This window comes from Eulemur rufifrons, chromosome 7, assembly GCF_041146395.1.
Source record: "Eulemur rufifrons isolate Redbay chromosome 7, OSU_ERuf_1, whole genome shotgun sequence".
Classification (NCBI taxonomy): Eukaryota; Metazoa; Chordata; class Mammalia; order Primates; family Lemuridae; genus Eulemur; species Eulemur rufifrons.
The window spans coordinates 63,935,158-63,958,027 of NC_090989.1; the positions used below are offsets into that span (position 1 = coordinate 63,935,158).

Below are 22,870 nucleotides of genomic sequence, written 5' to 3' on the forward strand. Positions count from 1 at the left end.
ATGGTATGGCAGGTTAGAGTTGTGTTTTCTTTGTTAACTGGTGTGCTAAATTCATAAAGATAGACTGTAGGTAGAATAGGCAGCTCTCTACTATTAATAATATGGCAAATTCAGAGAAATGCATTGTGCTTTAAAAGTTAACCTAAGATTATTTTAAATATATATTTTACATGAGAAAATACCTTTTACTACATTTCTAATTATTAATATAAGGAAATATGCACAATTCTGTTATACTAGTTGAGTTAGAGCCAAATGTTTGAAGTCATAATGAATTATTAATCCATCCATTCTTTAATTCAATAAATGATTACACATATTAGATATCTTACATGTTTGCTAGGCATTCCTCACAAGCTTAAAGGTAAAATCAACTTCCTGTGTCACACAAGTTTGAAGCCATAAATGAAGGACAATTCCCTAATGAGAAATATTCTAACAAATGTGGTCACAAATGAGGTTTTCTGTATCACAAGCATAGAAATAAAAAATTCCTGGAACTAATATATCAGATCTCTCAATATTACTTTCCTAAGCTCTTTGCCATTCTTAGCATATAAACATAGACCAAAAATGATGACAAAATACAAAATAAGTATAGATTTAACTTTTGATATCTGGTTTGTAAATGTTTGCAAACTTTTTTCTTGTATATTTAATGAGACATAATGGGGAAGCTATCTTCTCCAAGTTTCTATGTTAGTATTCTATTATTCTTTCAAGGCTTTTAATTAATAATATATCAGTATCAGTTCATTAATTATATCAAATGTTCCACATTAATACAAGATGTTAATAATTGGAGAAATGATAGAAGGTATATATGGGAACTCTTTGTACTATCTGCTCAATTTTTTGTAAACCTGAAATTGATCTAAAAAAATAAAGTCTATTAATTTTTTGAAAAAAGAGACTCATATAAAAGAGAAAGCTATGAGACTAGGTTCATATTAATATTTGTTCTATAATCAACCACTGAAAGAAAGAAAGCCTATTTGGAAGCCATAATTTATGGCAGTAAGAAAAAAAAAAGGAAGGTAAAGTTTTATAAGAAAAGGCAGAAGTGACAGAAAGCCAGTTCAAATTTAGGAAACTTTGCCCTTCCTCCTTCACAGCTCACTTATTGACTTGCTATAATAGTGTCCCAGTCTTCACCCTTTTAGCAATATCTATTCTTCATTCTATATCCACTAGTCCCTGCCCAGGCTTATGGGAATGTTATGGGTACCGTTTATAGTGCTAAAAGTTTTGGAATTGGTGGTATTTCTTCTTCCATTGTCAGTGCTGAAGTGAGTGACAAGCTCTCAGGTACTTTTTTTTTTCTTGTAAAAATATTGTTAAATAACCTTCAGAGTTACTGATGGAAAGTAAAATTCCTAGAGGAGGAAATGAAGATAAGGAGGGGAAGGAAATTTCAAAATGGACTATTTTCAAGTTTAAGAAAACTGCTTAACTCAAATTCATTTTCCGAGAAATGAGAGGGAGTGCACAGTACTGATGTCAAAGAGCAATTCAGCACAGCATGAGTGAAAACTTGAAGGTAAGAGAGAACATGGCATAGCTGAATCTTAGAGATAGAATGGTACTAGATGAGGCTGGAAAAGTAAGTAGGGTAAGATTTAAGGGCCTATAAATCATGTTAAGGAGTTGGAAAAGACTTCCTAGGTCAGTGGATTTTTTTTTTTTTTAGTATACAATTTGTAATACAAAGCACTTTTTTATTCTCAAGAGCTGTTTTTTTTAAATTTTAAATTTTGTAATTATAAAAATCAAAATACAAAGGAAAATAAATGAAAATTCTGACACCAGCAAACTTTCTCCCTTCTCTGTTCCCCTCTCCTTCCTTATTTCCTCCCCTAGGAATTTTACTCTCCATCAATAACTCTTGAGAAATTTTGTAAGACTCATTTTAATTGTATTTTATTTTTGCCTAAATCTTTATGCTAGATGCTATAAATTCTGTTATTATCAGTTCTGCCATATGAAGTACCTAACACTGCTTTATAAATATATATAGGGAGAGGTTATACTATATATATATGTATGTGTATATATATATTTTGTATATATACAGAGAGAGATGCCTTATAATCAAACTCAAGATTTAAATGTATGATTAAACTCAAGATCATCCAGAATAAATTCATTCTCCTTTTCCTCAAACTAGTTCTTTTTGTCACTCTTCCATTTGTATTAATAGTGCCTCAATACTACCTAAATAACCCTCATAACTTCAATTTCTTCTTTTTGGATTCCTTATACTTACTGCCTACATATTGGTCTTATCCCAGTTTTGTTTTCATCACCTAGTTTCCATGCACCATGTTCTCTGATGCCCTTCACTTGCCCAAAAAAGCAATTTCAAGCTCTGTTTCTTGGAAATCAGTGGTCTCTAAAAACTCAGCCCTGCTCTACCTCTCTAACCTTATTTCCTGTTACTTCCCGGTGCGAAGTCCCTGGTCTAACCAGTCTTAATTCTTCACTTTCCTTTTCTCTCTTTGCCACCTCCTAATCATCTATCATTAGTAAATGTCACATGAAATTTTAGGTTTTTTGTCAAATTTGGGAAAACCTGTATCAAGTTCCTTGGGCGAGCTGTAAGATTTGGCAGAATTTTCTACAGACTAGCTTTTGGCTACATAAATTTTAAATCTTGTTTGTTCTACATTATGCATATACCCCTAAGGTTGAGATAATATGCATTTGCAATTATGACCTGCAGCCCAGCACATACCATGTCAAAATGATGCTGAGTTGCATCAGGGTAGTAGTACTTTTCCTGGAAGCCATTTCTATACCTGGAAGACTAGCAGTAACCTAAACATGGTAGTGACTGTGTGAACCACCTAAATATATCTCACTAAATCCAAAATAAATGTGCTTCATTTCAGCTTCCCCTTACCCAGATCCCTGAAGTACCTGTCCACAATAACGTCACCAAACTAGAAGAAATTTCGAGTGGAAAGAGGAGTCTTAAATGATTGTGGTTAAAATATTTTAATTTCACAAACTTTGTAAAAATATATGAATATATTAACATACTACTAAGGTCCTTTTTTGGGCCATGGAACCAATGCACGTGAAGGGCCCTGAAGCTTAAACTTTATTACCTTCATAATAAATCTGTCTTGGACCCCAGCACAGTGTCTAGCACATCTTAAATGATTGAGGGTTAAGACAGAAAGAGAGCAAGTACAGATTAATAAATGTAGCCAAATCCAACATTAGAAACATTGCCTAAACAGTTTATTGGAAAATAAGCAGAAATTGAAATAGCTATCACTAAGTTCATTCCACTAAGTATTATTAATACTATCAACAATTAATCTACCAACAAATTGTATATTTCTAAGCTTAGATAAAGAACAAGTACAAATGCTCACGAAGACTTTTAGCCCGAGTCTGTCTAGACATGGCTTGTGCTTTCAGGAGTTACGGATAGAGGTGATATGTGTGATGCTTGACTTAAAAGATAAGCTGATAAAGAAAAATTAAAAATGTACAATATAAAGATTCATGTAAATTTATTTACCTCATTTTCTCTATAGACTTTCCTTGTTCTGTATACTAAAATATGATTTTAATTTACTAATTCAGTTTCTAATTATATATTATATAAGCTTGGGTATATTTTTGTGTTTTCTCAACATTAAGCCTATACAAAAGTATACCAGAAATGATCTTTTCCCCTTTTTTGTATTCCTTCCTTCCACTATTCTTGTATTGGCCTTTGCCTACTGAGAAAAATATCTCTTGGACTTACCCTCTATACTCTAGACTTGTCCCAGCCCTGTTTCCTATGTTAAACTTGTTCCTTTAAACTCCAGCTCTCTAATGAAGAACTAGAAAAGTAATTTATATAAATATGATAATGGGTTACTGTGATATCTCACAGAAATAATATGAAACTAGTTAACAGGCTTTGTCTGGAAATCACTTAGTTGAAATGAAAAAGATATTATTTTTAATTTTAAGTCTAAACATTGATAAAAAATTTTATTATATTAAAGTATTATTTAATTAGGACTTTTCAATATGTGTGTGTGTATATTTCAAACATACTTGTGAAATTCATGCATTGTAACTCTTACAAACTGCAATAAAAACTAATACAATAGGAACATAGTTCAATCAAGCATAATGATTATATAATGTCAAATATTTGCTTAGTCAAATATTTGACTAAGCAAGAATAATCATTGCCTCATACAGAATAATCAATATATATGTTCCCCATTTATAGGTTTTGACATATAGCAGCACTGTTAGATATTTAAAATTGTTATTACTAGTTGTGTTTATTTGTAGAAACCATATTTTTCCCAAAATGGTTATATTAGGTCAGTAAATATGAAATTTCTGATTTAAAATCAAAAGTTTAGTTTATTATATCAAAAATAAGAAGCAGTACAATTAATCAAAGTATGTTCCTAAACTATTGACACAGTTTCACTATCGTAATGGTAGCTTGCTTATGCCAGCAGAGAAGAAGTCTGGAGAGCGAGTGGCAATGAAATCACGAAAGGTGTTTTCCACAGCTTGTTGAGAATTGAATACTTTCCTTGCAAGAAGTGGTCCAAGGCCTGGAAGAAGTGGTAGTCAGTTGGTGCAAGGTCTGGTGAATACGGTGGATGACAGAGAGTTTCCAAGTCTAGCTTCTGTAGTTTGAGCAGTATTGTTTGTTGCAACATGTGGTCTTACAGGAAGATTGGGTTATCTCTATTGACCAATATCAACTGCTTAATCACAAGCACTGTCATCATTTCATCCAATTGGTTGCAGTAGACATCTGCTGTAATTGATTGACCAAGTTTCATGAAGCTGTAGTGAATAATACCAGCACTGGACCACCAACCAGATACAAACAGCTTTTTTTTTTTTTTTATGAATATTTGGTTTTGGACTGTGTTTCAGGACTTTATCTTGATCCAATCATTGTCCCAAATGCTTGCAATTGTCAAAAAAAATCCGTTTTTCATCACATGTAATGATACAGTGTAGAAATGGTTCACCTTTATAGCATGACAGCAAAGAGAAAGGCAAACTTTGAAGCAATTTATCTTCTGACACTCGTTTATTTCATGCAGAACCCATCTATCCAGCTTCTTTATCTTGCCCATTTGTTTCAAATGGTCCAATATTGTTGGAATAGTAATGTCAAACCTTGCTGCTAATCCATGTGTAGGTTGAGATAGTTTCACTTCCACTACAGCTTTCAGTTCATCATTATCCGCCTTGTTCTCCGATCACCCACATGGCTCATTTTCAAGATTAAAACCACCAGAATGGAACTTCTCAAACCATCAATGTACTGTGCTTTCATTAGCCACACCCTTCCCAAAAACTTCTTGATATTTTGAGCTGTCTATGCTGCATTTGTTCCACGATGGAACTCAAATTCAAAAATAACATGAATTTTTGACTTATCCATGGTTTCACAAAAATTGTTCTAAAAAAATAATCACAAGCCAAAATGTGCATTTGAAAGAATGAGGATACCTTCACAATAAAAAAAAAGTGTCAAAGTGAAATATCATAGATATCAACTGTCAAACTTAGTACTTAAGGAAATCGGACATTCCATAAGATGTTAATAATCTAATAATTTCACTTGAGACAACTGGTTGTAGAATTCGGAATCTGTCTAAATTCTTAAAAACCAAACTAACACATAAAGGAAGCTATTAAGATTTTTAGATGTCTTTAATTCATTGAAAAACAATGACATTCTCTCCAGGTGCTATCAAAAGCAAATGAAATATCGCTTACCGTTTTGTCATGTGTTAGTGACATGAATTCAAACTTTTGCCAAAATAGGACCTCTTATACGGATAGATGAGAAAACGTATTATTATTTTTTGTGAAAAGTCAATGAACTAGATATATAGCTCTATTCTTAACATAATGGAAATAGTAAGTAACTCTTTAGATGTGTGCCTGGCAAACATTGAAAAACTCTTTGTCAATTACATACATCCTTACTTGAGAATGTAGTCTTGAGGTATTTCACATCTTTTTTTTAGATTAAGCCAAACACATAACAAAACAAAACCTTTCTGTTTCACATAAGAAAATCCTGAAATGAAAGAAATAATCTTGAACAGTGGAAATACAAATTGAAAGTAAATTTCTTTTAAAATGAATAGGAAATTAAAGATTATAATTTTTAATTAAGGCTGAATTTTCAAAAGCGTAGTCTTACAGATGAGTTTGAAACATACCTTAAATTGTTTCTGCTGAATTTTTAGTCATTCAGAAAATATTCTTGCATTTTCTCATGGTCAGGAAAAATCAAAAGAAATAAAGTGTTAGAATTATTTACTCTGAAATTTGATCTTATTTCTTGTGAAGCCATAAGGTGTAGTTTTAGAAACAAAAACAAAAAATATGTAAGTTTTAGATTCAGAAAGCCAGGAGTTTAGATTACAGCTCTGTCAATTTCTACTTTGGTGACTTGGGATAGTTATTTAACTTCTGTGAGCTTCAGCATCATAAAAAAAAAAAATAGTCTAAGACAGCGCCCCCTGAGTGGTGTTTGGGAGGATTTCATGAAATTTATGTAAAGCATTAAGCACATAAACCATGCTCAATAAGTGGTTTCAGTTTTCTTTTTTTAAAAGAAAATTTATTATGATCAGAATACTTAATATGAGATTTAACCTCTTAACAGACTTTTAAGTGTGTAATACGGTATTATTATCTATAGGCACGATGTTGTACAGGAGATCTCTAGAACTTATGTATCTTTCTTTCATTTTATTTCAGAATATTATGGGGGTGCAAACATTTTTGTTACATATAATGCCTTTGCCTTACCCAAGCCAAAGCTACAAGTATGCCCTTCCCCTGTTCAGTGTGCTCTGCATCAATTAGTTGTGAGTTTACCCACCCCCACCACCTACCTTGCACCTGACCAGCATGCAATGAATATTACTTCCATGTGAGCATGTTAGTGTTGATCAGTTAGTACCAATTTGATGGGGAGTACATGTGGTGCTTGTTTTTCCATTCTTGTGATACCTCACTTCGAAGGATGGGCTCAAGCTCTATCCAGGATAACATAAGAGATGCTAGTTCACCATTGTCTTTTGTAGTTGAGCAGTATTCCATGGTATACATATACTACATTTTATTAATCCACTTATGTATTGATGGGCACTTGGGTTGTTTCCACATCTTTGCAATTGTGAATTGTGCTGCCATAGACATTCGAGTGCAGTTGTCTTTATTATAGAATGTCATTTTTTGCCTTTGGGTGGATGCCTAGTAGTGGGATTGCTGGATCAAAATGGCATTTCTATTTTTAGTTCTTTGGGATATCTCCAAATTACTTTCCATGGGGGATAGTACTAATTTGCAGTCCCACCAGCAGTGCAGGAGTGTGTCCTTCTCTCCAGCATTTGTTGTTTTGAGACTTTTTGATAAAGGTCATTCTCACTGGAGTTAGGTGATATCTCATGTGGTTTTGATTTGCATTTCCCTAAAGACTAGAGATGTTGAGCACTTTTTTATATGTTTGCTGGCCATTATTCTGTATTCTTTTGAAAAGTTTCAGTGCCTGTCTTTTGCCCACTTTTTGATGGGTTTTCTTGATTTTTTCTTGTTAATTTCTTAAATTCTATATAGATTCTTATTATCAGCCCTTTATTGGATGTATACTATGCAAATATTTTCTCCCATTCTGTAGGTTGTCTGTTCACTCTAATGATAGTTTCCTTGACTATGCAGAAGCTTTTTAATTTGATCAGGTCCCATTTAATTTTTGTTGCTGCTGTGATTGCTTTGGGGGTCTTCTTCATAAATTCTTTGCCTAGGCTGATATCTATAAGAGTTTTCCCAACATTTTCTTCTAGAATTCTTAAGGTTTCATGCCTTATGTTTAAGTCTGTTATCCATCATGAGTTGATTTTTGTGAGAGGTGGGGATCCAGTTTCAATCTTTTGCATGTGGTTATCCAGTTTTCTCAGCACCATTTATTGAATAGGGATTCTTTTTCCCAATGTATAGTTTTGTCTGCTTTGTCAAAGATCAGATGGCTATAGGAGGATGGTTTAATATCTGGGTTCTCAGTCATGTTCCATTGATGTATGTCTCTGTTCTTGTGCCAGTACCATTCTGTTTTGGCTACTATAGCCTTGAAATAAAGCTTGAAGTCTGGTAGATGGATGCCCAGGATGTAACCACCTTTTACTAACAGTTTCTATGTCCTTTTCTGTATTAGTTTTTTCCTTGGCATTTATTTCTATCTAATATTTTATAATTACTTATTATATCTGATATAAATATTTATCATATAAAGTCTGTCTCCACCATAGAAAGTAAGTTCTATGAAGGCAGAAATTTTTTTCTATTTTATTCACTATTATATTTCCTGTGCCTAAAACAGAGCCTAGAAAACATAGTAAGCCCTCAATACTATAAATATTTGTTAATTGAATGTCTGCAGGATGTAGTGGGGAAGGCTGGTTATTTGGAAAGCTAGAGTAAAGTAAATTTCTAGCCAGTGAAACCTCCTTTTCTAATTAGGAAAGTCCTAATTAACTGTGTGGTGAATTATTTACTGTAAACTAAATTAATATCTTATTATAGAAACCCTTAAGTTTAATCTTACTTTTTACCAAAGTGTATTTATGAAATAGTAGCAGGTATTTAGATTTACTTCAAGTGTTTTTTTTCCAGGTAGGAAAGATGAAAAGTAGGGTCATAAAAAATAAATAATACATTGTTGGAAAAACTTAAACATTGAATAAACCTAATGAACAGAATATAATCCAAGCATTTTTTACTACAAATTAGTAACACAGCAGCTGTTTTGGCAAGGGCAACTTATTGAGAAACTCATTTTGATACTGACAGCTTATATGCAACAGCTATGAGTAAAACAGCTTCCAAAATGTGAATTTCCTGTCTTTTTAACCTACTGCTGGCCATCTCTAAATCAAAGATGCAAAATATTTATACTTAGAAAAGTCTTTTCGTGGCAGGTAGTTATAAAAAGGTTTTACAGTATAGTAGGATCAATCCTAGATGAATTCTAATTAAAACATTCTTCATAGCTTTTGGCATTATTTTTTTTTCCCATGGGGAATTGAGGGAGATGTTCTTTTATATACTGACCCTTAGAATGAAGCATCTAAACCTCTACTCTTCTATCCTCTTCAGTTACCCTTATAGGAGGGGGTCCGCAACCTATGGTGAGTTGTATAATTATTTCATTATATATTATAATGTAATAATAATAGAAATAAAGTGCACAATAAATGTAATGCACTTGAATCATCTCAAAACAATCCTCTTTCCCCACACCTGGTCCGTGGAAAAATTGTCTTCTATGAAAAGGGTCCCTGGTGCCAAAAAGTTTGGGGACCGCTTCGTTAGAGAATATTGACAGGTTTCTTAGTTTTAAGGTGAATTTATAAATGCAACGGAGATGTTAGATCATCCAAAGGTATTTTTTTGAATTTGATAAATTTTAAGTAATTTAAATTATATACTTAAGTACTTAATTACATGCTTAAGTACTTTCTCAATGATTATATTTTTATGCTACTTTTCCCTTTTGAAGTCCCTGTCACATGTATACCCTTGAGGTATATCAGCCTGAGTTATACACTTTCTGCATGATGTCAAAGGACAAAGGAAACAAAGGGCTATTAGGGCACTGTTTAGGGAAGAAGAGCCTGGAAATGTCCAAAGGTCAATGTAGCCCAAGTTCCCACCTAGGCTTTATAGTATATTGTCCTCCAAGACTGGTGAAAATCACTCATAGGTAATAATCTGGCATGGATATTCAACCTTGGAGAATCCAGGTGAGTTAAACTCCTTTTTGATATAAAGATGCATAAGCCTGACGAAGAGCTGAAGGCAGTCATTTTGTCTTTGTTATACAATTAAAATTGTTAACATGAACTCTAGATATTGAAATTTCATGAAATTTATTCTGAGTGTTCAATTTCAGAAGAAAGAAAGCATTTTCTAGCAAATGAGCCTATGAAATAAGAAAATGAAATCAGATGGTGTGATTACTTTTTCAGTTGAAGTTATTTTAGCTAATAAAATTATACATTTTTAAAAATTTTCTTTTCAAAAGAAGTTTTAGGGGTACTGTATAGTATAATGAAAGAATCCTAGATTAGGAATCAGAAAACCTCACTTCCAAACTCTAAACTAACTTGCTATGTGACCTGGCCCAAGTCTTATAATTTTTCTGAGTCTGTTTTTTTACTAATACAATGAGAAGATTTGACAAGTTGATGTCTTACGTTCCTTTCAGACCTAACATTCTATGATTCTAAGTTATTGCAACAGATGAACTCATAAATCTATTAATTTATACATATTGGCATAATATTATGACACTTGGTATAAATTATCATAATATAAAGCTTTCATTGCCCATATATGCTTTAGAAAAAATTTCATGTGCCAGTGATTTGAAATTGTTTTTATAGGTACATTCCTCTCATTGAAAGGAGCTGTACTAACATTCTCCTGTTTGGACCGAACTGGGGGATTAATGCAACCTCCATATGAAGTTTGGAGGGATCCAAACAATATAGATGAAAATGAAAAATCTTGGAGAAGAAAAGTGGTCATGAACTCATCCTCTGCATCCCAGGAAGTAGGATATCATCAGTATACAGTAATCTGCTCAGAAAAACAAGCCAAAGTCTTTTCACTGCCTTCTCAGATTTGCCTTTATGTTCATAACATCACTGAGACATCTTTTATACTGCAAGCAGATGTGGTGGTCATGTGTAACAGTGCCTGCTTGGCATGTTTTTGTGCTAATGGACATATCATGATAATGAGGTACTTGCCTTCTTTATAAATTATTTGATAATCAAAACAATGCCAGCAAGGTACAATTCTGAAAAGTATATGTGTAATATGAAAGATGTTATCAATAAGCAACCTGAGGTCATTGGTTTTTTTATGTTTGTGGATGTTTTAGTGTTCAATTTAATAAGAATTTTGGTTTTTTGCTAAAAATGCTTGGCATTGTGAATGAAATATATATTCTAATTAACATCAAGGAATCTAAGAAAAGAATGATTTCTCGGTCATTCATATATTCATTCAACAAACATTTACTAAGGATATGTTATCTCCCAGATGCTATACTAGGCCCAGGAAATAAAAGAGGAATAAGCTAAAATGAAAAGAAGTTAACTGTTACTTTTACTATGTTTCATACTTCACCCAAGAATTTGACATACAGATTATTATTTGATCCTTACAGCTTCTCTAGGATACAGTAAAATAAGGTATTATTTTCATCCTCTGTTTTACACATGTTAATAAATTAAAGTTACATAATTTGCCTGAGGTTGCAAGTCTAGGAAAAATGAGGCTAGCAGTGAACAGTACACTAAAAGTCACCAGATACTTTAAAAATAAGGTATCAGCTAAGAGATTTCATTCTACTTTTAGTGAAATTAAATAAAATTTGTAAGATGCAAAAATAATTACCTAATGATTTTATTAATTCAGCAAACAGTTAATAAACATAAACTATGAAGAAGTATCTTACCTAGTTCCAAAAATCATTGAGGTAGTTCAGCATTATGCTAGGCCTGGGAAGGATATAAAAATTAGTAAATCATGGTCCTAACCCTTAAGAAGTTTACTGCCTACTTGTTGAGATAAAACAGGTTCACAAGTAATTATAACACAAAGAAAATATAAATTTCAACAGAGGAAATATAGGATTGAATTTTCTAGTCACAAACTAAGTCCCTGGAGTTCAAAGTCACAGGATAGTTGAACATGTATTAAAAAGAAGAGTTGCAGTAACCTGGAGAGATAGATTAAAGCAAATTGTTGAGAACCTTGAATGTCAGGCTAAGAGTTTGACATTACTCAATTAATAGGAAATGGAATTTTTCAACCAGTTAATTAACCTTCTCTAGCTATGCCTTAAGAAATATACATGGAGGGAGAGTTAGGATAGACTTTTGAACTGAAGTGGTAGCTATACAGAAATCAAGGAGGGAACAGGTGTAAGGGATAAGGAAGGGAAACTTACTGAATACAAAGCTGATTAGTTATGAATGGTAATGGAGGTTGTTAAATTTTGGGGTTAGAAGAGAACTTAAAGGTTAAAAAAATTTTTTTGGAACCTGAATAACAGTAATACCAATAACATATAGCAAAGTCAGAAATATTTGGAAAAGCTGATAATGAGAAGTTTGGGAAGAAATTGAGAATGAATATTTGAAATTTGAGGTGCTTATAAGCAATCCTTCAGAAATTTAGCAAGCAATTTAAGGCCTGGGCTCTTAAACAAATATAGGCAGAAGATCCAGCTTTGGAAGTTGTCTATGTAAATGCATTAATAAAAGTTATGACAATGAATGAGGTCATCAAAAAGATAGTATAAAAAGAAATGAGAAATATATTGAGCTGAGGATAGAAGCATGGGGGTATCTCTACATTTATGTAGTGAAAGAAAGAAGAGAATCCAACAAAGGAGACTGAGGAGTCATTGGGAAGATAGGAAAAGGACCAAAATGGATTAACTTCATGAAAGAAAAAGGAGAGAATATCAAAACAAAGGAGGGGTTCAATAGGTAATAAAATATAGCAGAGTATATATTTGGGTATAAGAAAAAACACTAGATCTTACAACTAGTAGGATATTAATGATCTTTGAGAAAGCAAATCTTAGTAGCATAGTGGGGGCAAAAGCTAATTTTGAAGGGGATAAGAATAGAAGCAGTGGTATGGACAAGGGTTGGCAAACTATAACCCACAAACCAAATCTACTCACGTGCCTCCATCTGATTTTGTACAGCCTGCAAGCTAAGAATGGTTATTATTTTTTTAAATAGTTGAAAATGAGAAGAATATTTCATGACATTTTAAAATTGTATTAAATTCAAATTTCAATGTCCATAAGTAAAATGTTTTGGAACACAGCCACACCCATTTGTCTGTACATTGACTGTGGCTGCTTTTCCACTACAAGGTAGGGTTGAGTAAGTTGCAAGAGAGGCTATCTGGCTTATGAAGCCTAAAATATTTACTATCCAGCCAGCTCTTTACCCCAGTATAGATTATTCTTTCAGGGAATTTTGTGGTAAAAAGAGAGATGAGAGATAAGAAAGTAGTTCAAGAGTGAAACTAGGCTATGAGAGTAATTTTTTTTTATTGTTTGTTTTGTTTTATTTTTTTGATAGGGGAGACAAAAGCAGATTTATAAGCCAAGGGAAAATAGTGAAGGAGAAAGTATTGAAAAAATAAAAGCAATTATTTTATGGTTTGTTCATTCTCTCATATATTTCTGATTCTTTCTCACTTTATCTGGTTTTCCCTTTCTCAAACTATTTTTAGAAATTTCCAATGAGGATCATTTCAGTCTTGTTTGAAAATGATTTAACTTCTAGACATTCCTTAGTTTTGGGGAAAAAAAAAAAAGTGTGTATTTGGAAAAAAAAAAAAAAAAAGGTGTATCTCACACATATACCTCCCCCTCCTCTAAGCTAGCATTTAGTCACTCAAAATTTGTTTTAGATTATTAAACTGTTATGTCACAATTGGAATTTCAGCTTGTTAGTGATTATTTACCCTATGTTTGCAAAATGTTAATGTTTCTTGATTTTTCAAGTGGTGTTATGTATATCCCCCAATTAACTTCTATTTAAATGAATGTGTGCTACCATTTACATTTATGAAGAGAGATTTCTTGAGAAATGAAAACCAAGAGATTTTTTAAAGCAACAGGAGTCATTAAGACAGTAATCCGTCATTCTCTGTCCTTTGTAAAAGCTGCTTTACTTGATGATGGCTACTTTGATATTATGTCATAGTAGAAGCTCTTGCTGTATTCCTGGGGATCCTCAGAAATATTTGAAAAGGAAATGCTTGGGCATGATTTTAGTAATACATATGTAAAGTGTGGATAGGAAATAATGGTATGTACTGTGCTGTGCGTCTTAAAGAAAGGAATCCTACAAATTAGCATGCCCTCAGCCTTGTTCATTTTCCCGTGCTGGTCTTTTGAAACCCTATCAAATTGCAACTGTCCTGAGCCCAGTCTTCTCAAATCCTGGTTTTCTGATAGATGGCAGGTAGCTAATGATTGCTTAGGTCCTAAGTACCCAGACCTAAAAAAGCAAGTTTGAGAGTAGAGAAGGCTGCAAAAAGGCTTATCTATATGTGAATTCTCACATTGGTCTATATCAGCCATTTTTTGTGAGAACCACCTTTAGTTATCTGACTCAACTTCTTTATTGAAGTGTCCTGCGTAAAAGAGAATCTTTTTTTTTCCTGGAGTTAAAAGCAATTGTTTCCTAGCACTTAACAATTTACTTGCTCTTTCCTTTTTCCTGCCTGAAGTGATTACACCTTTTTTCTTTTCTTTTCTTGGCTTACTTTTATTATACAACATAGACAATGTAGCTGATCAGAAATGTCAGTTGAAACCTCTTCATCAACCCCATCCATTAATTTGACTGAATCTATCATAGAAGGCTGTTGAAATGGGGTTGTTTTGGACCCATATCTTAAGGAGTTTACTTACCTGAAGTGCTAAACAGATAATCTTTTATATCTTTTTTAGATAGTAGACAATTCTTTATTCATAGCAGGTCTTTAGAATCCAGTGTATAATTTATACTTACAGCACATCTCAGTTCAGACTAACCATATATCAACTGCTCAATGGCCACATGTGGTTAGTAGCCTACCATATTGGTGGACACAGTGCTAGAACTTCATAAAAAACTTATTTCGGTAGCAAAAATTTCAGGTCCCATTTTATATGGTAAACTTCTAGGGCTCAAAGTATAGTTACAAACTACTTTGATAAGAGAAATCAGTACTTTTTCCCCCCAAGGTGCTGACTTTATGATCTGGGATAATTTGAAATCATTGTGCACACTTAGAATCAGTAGAATGGTCTCAAAACTTGAGATTTAATTACAAGTTTATCTTTTTCCTTTTGGCATTAGAGGTGTGATTAAAAAGCAATGAGACTGGTTTTCTTCAGTGGTTTGTAAAACTGTTCCTAACAACAGTATCCAAAGAGACATTCTGATGAATATTTTAGCAAAAATTATTAGCTACAACATTAGGATATGCATATAGCCATGGGGTAAGACACTTCAGATGTGTGGTAGTCGTTTGGATATGCAAATTATGATCTATTATTTATAACTTATTTTTATTCCCTTACAGCCTGGGCCATGTTTATTTATTAATCATGCCTTTAATGCAGCTGCCCTAAATTATAGGTAATTTTCATTTCTTGTGTATAGAGTGAGTAATGGAGTAGGGATCAAAGCCGATCAATTCCTGGGCACAGTGAAGTGGACCCACCCCACATCTCTGTCAGTGCATGACCTCCTCAGACTTAGAAGTTCTGCCTTAAAGAGAGACGATAGACCAAGTATGATACACTCAAACACTTTCTAGCTATGATGTTTCTGACAAAACCAAAGGGTATAATCATATCATAGGTACCTGTGAAATGCTGCAAAAACTGTCCCTGAAATTGCTGGCAACTGCATTTAATCCTTCAAGGACATTTGCTAAGCATCTTCATGGATTATGATAGAAAAACCGTGCCCATGATTTTTTTGTGTATATGATTTTATGTGGAAACCTAGTTTATTACCACTGAAACTTCAACAGGATAAAAAGAAACACCCATAATGAGATGGTATTAGAATTACTATTTTATATAATGATCTGCTTCTAACAACTTGAATGTGAAATGTGGCTTTCCTTTTTCCATTCAGCCTACCTAGTCTTCGCCCAATGTTGGATGTTAATTATTTGCCACTGACAGACATGAGGATAGCACGAACATTTTGTTTTACCAATGAAGGTCAGGCATTATACCTCGTCTCTCCTACAGAAATTCAGCGGTTAACATACAGCCAAGAAATGTGTGATAATCTACAGGTAAGTCAGGAAGTACATTTCCTTTGGACATGGTTGTTAAAACAGAGAGAATAAGAGATATCTAAAAGCTAAAATATTAGGTCAGATAATAAATATGACCTTCCTCTAGAACATGTTTTAAATATATGTTCTTCATTATGACCCTACCAACTTCTAGTGTGGTTTTAGGGTTGCAAAGAAATAATAAGAAGGATAAAATGTGAAGATCATTCATATTCATAGTTAATCTTTTTCTTTATTTGTTTTTACCCATGGAGAATCTTCTGAAAGATTATAAACTCTCCCCCCAGGTGGGAAATATGTATGTACACACAAAAACTTTGCAGACAGTTCAGGGAGTTCATGGACTTCTCTGAAAAAAACTTAATTTTGATTAAGTGTCATACAAAATAAATATATATCCTATAGGTGAGAACTGGGCATTTGTCTTTCATAGTAGCAGTAAGCATAGCCTAGGAACAGGATAGATATAAAAGTCTATCTAACCTTGGGTAAGTAAGAATGGTCACATTCTTTTAAAAGCTCATCTTCGAGATTTAACTGGTTCAACACCCTCATTTTACAAATAAGAAAACTAAAACCCATTCATTATAATATAAAGGGTAAGAGTGTAAAAGCTCTGAACTATCTGAGTTGTATTTTGGCTCCCCCATTTGTGTGACTTTGGGTATTTTACTTACCTGCAATGCTCTACCTCGTTAGAATTGAGTAAGAAATTCATTTAAAGCACTGAGCATAGTACCTGGAATATAGTAAGTTTTTAAAGACAAATAATAAATATCATTATTATCATTATTCCACAAATATTTATTGAGTTTTTATTATATGCCTGATACTTGGCTAGACTCTAGGAACACAGTAAAAAACAAGATACAAGTCTCTACCTGCTAGTGTGAAGAGAGATAAGTAAACAGATGACCATAGCACTCTGTGGAAACCGCTATATGTGGCTGTGCAGTGCTGGGGAAATGTATAGCAAGGCATCTGGCTTGAGGGAGCAGGAGGGAGGTGGTAGTTAGAGAAGGACTATGGGCAATACTGACTTCTGAAGGCTACGTAGGAGTTATCGAGGTGATTGGATGGCTGGGGATGAAAAAAGTGAAGATAGTCTAGACAGAAGTAGTGGCATGCGAAAGCTTCAGGGTTAAGGAAACCACCAAGAAAGTGCAGAATCTGGAAGCGAAAAGAGTGGAGGTATGAGGTATGGTGCTGGAGGATTCGTCAAGAGCAGATCTTGTAGCCCCTTGTAAGCTCCTTAAGGGATCTAGCATTTATCCCAAGGGCAGTAGAAGTCACTGAAAAGTTTTAGCAGATTTGTTTATTAAAACAAATATTCTGATTATAGTATGGCAGTTGGTTTTGAGGAAGCAAGACTGGAGGTAGAAGGAACAATTAGAAGGCTTTTTGAAATAATTAAGGCCAAAAATTACAATGTCTTAAAAATAAGGGTGCCAATAGTGAAGATGGAGAAAAGTTAGAAGATCCAATAGCTATAAAGTGTAATCACTTGGATTTGAGGGTTATTTGATATAAAAGTGAGAGAAAGGGAGGAATTAATAATTATTTCTGGGTTTCTGGCTTGGGAAACTAAACAGATAGTGCTGCCATTTCCAAAGAGAAGGATTTCAGGAGGAAGAGCACAGGTCTAGTAAGTAGAGGTGAGGGGAAATGATGAAGTTAAAGTCATACAGGAAGTTCATAGACAAACTGATAAGAGGTCACAGATCTCCTGACTGTTGATCTAAGTTCCTTCCCCCACACTGATGTTTCTGAAAGTTTGATCTACTTTAGAAAGACCTGGAAAACAATGTCTGGTAAAAATACAGACAACCATATTTCAAAATAGCTAGAAGTTTTCAAATGTTCCCAACATAAAGAAATGATAAATGTTTCAGGTGAATCATGTCCCAATTACCCTGATTTGATCATTATATGTTATATGCTTGTATCCAAATATAACATGTACTCCATGAATACGTACAATTATTATGTATCAATAAAAAAATTTAGGCGGGGCACAGTAGCTCATGCCTGTAATCCTAGCACTCTGGGAGGCCGAGGCGGGTGGATTGTTTGAGCTCAGGAGTTTGAGACAAGCCTGAGCAAGAGCGAGACCCTGTCTCTACAAAAAATAGAAAGAAATTATATGGACAGCTAAAAATATATATAGAAAAAAAAATTAGCCGGGCATGGTGATGCATGCCTGTAGTCCCAGCTACTCGGGAGGCTGAGGCAGGAGGATTGCTTGAGCCCAGGAGTCTGAGGTTGCTGTGAGGTAGGCTGACGCCATGGTACTCTAACCCGGGCAACAGAGTGAGACTCTGTCTCAAAAAAAAAAAAAAAAAAATTAATTAAAAAATAAATAAAAATACAGACAACCAGAGCACATCTATGTAGATTCACATTTAGTATGTGTGGAATGCAGTCTGAAAATATGCATTTTTTCTTTTAAATTATTTCTTGTAGAGACGGAGTCTTGCTATGTGTTGTCCAGGCTGGTCTCAAACATCTGGCCTTAAGTGATCCTCTGGGCTCAGCCTCCCATAGTGCTGGGATTACAGGCATGAGCCACTGCACCTAGCCTTGCATTTCTAACAAGATATTTCTCCAGTCATTCTAAGGCTCACCAAATAGTAAAACAATTGTACCTCACCATATTAGGTAGCTGCCTATTTTGAGTCATTTAAATTACCTTGAACCATTTCATTAACTTTGAACTTGGTATAAAAATAGATCCAACCTTCTTCCACATACCAACAAAGGCTTCTTATTTCATAGAAACCACATTTGATTCAGGGAAGGAAACCAGGATAGGAAAGAGGCTGTGGTAATTGAAAAAAGGTCAGAAGTGTAGATTGGTAGTTATTGATCATAGGTGGAAATTAATCCTAAGGTGAATATATTAGCTTCCCATGCTTTCTAATAATGAAAGGGCGAAGAGTAGAGGGCAGAAAAAAAGAGAAATTTTAGGACGTTAGTTACTAGAGAGAGGAAGGCAAAGGAGATGAATAAAAATGCCAGAGACAGAACTATGAGCAAAGTAAAAATCATCAGGAAAATATATGGAAAACAGACTTTATTTCATGATGTGTTCTACCATACAACAGTGTCACCTTTTTATTTATTAATTGCTTTTTAGTTTCTCTAATGCTTTTTTCTTTGAATTTTGTACAGGACATGCTAGGAGATTTGTTTACTCCCATAGAGACACCAGAAGCTCAAAATAGAGGATTTCTCAAGGGACTGTTTGGTGGAAGTGGACAAACATTTGACAGAGAGGAGCTCTGTGAGTAAACCCTTGATTATGAAAATGTATCTCGAAATAGGCCTGTTTTTTTCTCTCTCTCTGTGTATGTGTGTGTAACAATGTAATATGTGATCTCAAACTCTAGAGCAGGTTATTTTTTACTTTTATCTTAAAATTTGAATATTTCCTTGTGTACCATAAAAAATATTTCTGTTTACCAAACATAATTAAAATTGGTCACTTCACATTGGGGAATAGTTTAACAAGAATGATATATCTAATTCATACAAATAAAGAGCAAGCTAATAAATATCTCATTTGCATGCAAACCATACCTGCATGACAAGCTGAAGGTATTCAATTATTAAAGTCTAGAAAATTTTTTTTAATCCGCCTGCCTTTAATCACTGCTAGGAAACCAATTCTTTATTCAGAATGCAGGGTTTATCAATGCTGCAGAATAAATAGGACTGAGACTTTGATAAACAATAATTTAAAAGCAGTAAGGAGATACTAGGGAACAATTTTTAGAAAGAAGATAAGAATATATTTTCCAGAATATCTCACCACCATTTGGTCTTGCAGATCAAAACACTTTCTCTTGAATGTTTAGCTCTGCAAAAAGATCTAGGTGTTTTTGTCTTTATACAATGGATATTATTTGCCCATGAAAAGGAATGAAGTCTTAATACATGCTACTACATGGATGAACTTTGAAAACATCCTAAGTGAAAGATGCCAGACAAAAAAGGGCCACATATTATATAGTTCCATTTATATTAAATGTCCAGAACAGACAAATTCAGAGAGACTCAAACTAGATCAATGATTGCCTTGGGCTGGGAGAAGGAGGGAATAGGGAGTAACTGCTAACAGGTATGGGATTTCTTTTTGGGGTAATGAACATGTTCTAAAATCAGATAGTGGTGATGGTTGAAGAAATTTGTGAATACACTAAAAACCATTGTACACTTAAAAGGGTAAATTTCATGGCATGTGAATTATATATAGCTCTTATTTTTTGTAAAAAAAAAAAAATCTAGATTCCATCTGCTCTTATTTAAAAAGAAATCTAGATTCCATCCCCCTGTTACATCCTTGGGAATGCTCACTAAATTTTTGCCAAGATAGCTATTTTTCAATAAAAAAGTTACTTCATTGAAATGGAATAAAACTGAACTTTGTAAGTGACTGGAAATTTTGTTAGCCTTTTATAAGTCACAGAATTTTAACATGTGTATATTAGTGTCTGTCATTCATATATTCATATACCCCATTCTCAAGTATTTAGGGGAGCAGGGAGAGAAAGAAAAACATCCTGAGGCCTACAAAGGCTGATCCATCAAGATGAACAAAGAAGATTGGGATAAAGACCCGGGCAGAAATTTAAGCAAATGATCAGGCCTAAGATCGGAACAGACACTAACATGGGTTAGATATGAGGTCACATATGTTTTGAGTATTCCAATTCAGCCATGTCAAGAAATGCAATTATGCCATATTGTGTGGAACATACACACACACAAAAGGCACGTGGTAACAATCTCTCTCACATTCTCTTTCTTAGGCATTTTTCTTGGGTAAGCGCTAATATCTCCAAACACATATATGTAACAGGGCCAAATATGTCTTTGTTTTTAATAAGAATTATGACAGTAGAATATAATGCAAGTACTTTGTCTTGGTGACTGTTTGAATCACTGAAAACATGTTTTAAATTGCTATGGCTTGAATTCCCAGTTGGGGAAGCTTCAGCAGGAAAAGCATCCCGCAGCCTTGCACAACACATTCCTGGACCAGGTAGCATAGAAGGGATGAAAGGTGCTGCTGGAGGCGTGATGGGAGAGCTGACCCGAGCACGGATTGCACTTGATGAGAGAGGACAAAGGCTAGGAGAGCTGGAAGAGAAAACTGCAGGCATGATGACCAGTGCAGAAGCATTTTCCAAACATGCACATGAGGTAAGCTGCCTAAGTAAATATGGGCATATTTTATGGAGTAGTATCTGTAAACTTTTAGGTTCTGTACAAGAAAGCTTAAACAGTGATGCCACATAAGTAATCCTGTGTGAGATTCAGGGTAACTTGGATCTCTTATAAGTATTAGTATTCCCCCAATATTTGGGAAATAAAAGGTTTTTAAAAAATACTCTACTATATTGATACTTCTTTACCTTAGGAGATAATTTAAAAAATTATTCATTGGTTCTGATACATTAAGTCTGTATTGTGCATCTGTCGCTTAAAAGATGTTTAGGCAGATGATGTGAGTCCCCCAGGAAAGTGTGCGGGGCAATAGAGGCTGAGATCCACACCCTCTGTTTAACTCAGTCATTAAAAATCTTTTCCTGTCAGCTGAGTCTTTACAGCTTGATCAGGTATTTGTTTTTGTTTTTTTTTTATAATTTTATTATAAGTTTTGAGATTTAGTTATATATGCATTAATTCAATGTGGGCTTGATTTGAATAGCACTTCTAAAGATTATTTTTACCATCTTATGGTGACTGTTTTTTTCTTTGCAGTTAATGCTGAAATATAAGGATAAGAAATGGTACCAATTCTAAACTTCTAAAGAAGCTGTGACTGCTTTGAGAAACCATTATTCAGGGAAACTAAATTTATTCCCAGCATCACTATTCAACTGCTAGAAGCCAGTTTCTTCTACAAAATGTTCCATTATAGTCAATCTGAAGTTATCATAAAGGAGATGTGTCAGAGACGCAGTACAACCAAAAGGCTGGAGCCCTGGCTAAAATCCCAAGATATGTTTGAATTTACCTTTTCCCATGTGGAATGGAGCTACCATCTTGGCATGTCATTTGCTAAGGATTTACATCTAGGAACTATGGGGAGTCCTTTTGATTTGAAAATTCCTGTACAAACAAAAGCATTAATGCACTTAATGAAAAAAAATCTTTGCATGATAAATTAACATCTTAAGAGGAAAAGAAAAAAAGCATGTTGTGACAGAAGAGAAAAAGATTTATGGTAAACTATTTTTGTAAATTGGGCCACACCTGACAATTTAAAAAATCTGCATTAGAAGATTGATCAGTGCATTTCAAATCGATTTGCCATACCCAACTGAAAAGGTAAACAAGAACCCAGAGGTTTCTTCTCAACTGTAACTTTCAATATTCTAGGACATTATTGAATTCTTATGGCAAGAGTCTGATAAATGTTCTTCTCTCCCCATAATATTTTACATTATTCATAGTTCTCAGTCATAAACAAATATTGCCAGTATAGTAAATTATTCCCAACACAATTATTTCCATTTCTATCACCTTCAGAATGAGTTGCTATTTTTAGCACAAACCATGCAGGATTGGGTCACCTGAAAGCATTTTTTCAGCCTGGTTTGTACTCTGCAGGGGAGTTGATGAAACTAAGGTACAGGAACAATACAGTTTGAGAACCGATTTCACAAAAAGTGAAATTTCACACACCCCAATTTCAGTTTCTAAAGCGATATATTTTTTAATTCCATTTGTATCCTTGTCTGTAAGTTACACAGTATATTACTGTTCAAACCCAGTGGGGTCTACAACCCAAAGGTGCTTTTGCAGCCTGACATTCACAGACCAAACTGGTCATTCTCTTTAGTGTGATTCAGTAAAACCTCAGTTAATGTTTTTGGAAAGGGATTCTAATTTACATTTCTGATTAACAAGGGCTTTCATTAGAAAATACTTTTTTGTTCAATACTTATTG

The 22,870-nt window shown here is 33.9% G+C and overlaps 1 protein-coding gene across 2 annotated transcripts in view; it reads left to right on the forward strand.

Moving 5' to 3' along the window:
• Positions 1-21,720, forward strand: part of STXBP5L (syntaxin binding protein 5L) — a 303,406-nt gene extending 281,686 nt beyond the window's left edge. For both annotated transcript variants that reach the window (XM_069472686.1, XM_069472687.1), the window contains 5 exons: positions 10,452-10,812; positions 15,744-15,909; positions 19,084-19,195; positions 20,897-21,117; positions 21,679-21,720. In XM_069472686.1, the coding sequence (XP_069328787.1) occupies positions 10,452-10,812; positions 15,744-15,909; positions 19,084-19,195; positions 20,897-21,117; positions 21,679-21,720 (902 nt within the window). The remainder of the gene's footprint in view (positions 1-10,451; positions 10,813-15,743; positions 15,910-19,083; positions 19,196-20,896; positions 21,118-21,678) is intronic.
• Positions 21,721-22,870: the final 1,150 nt, after the last annotated feature.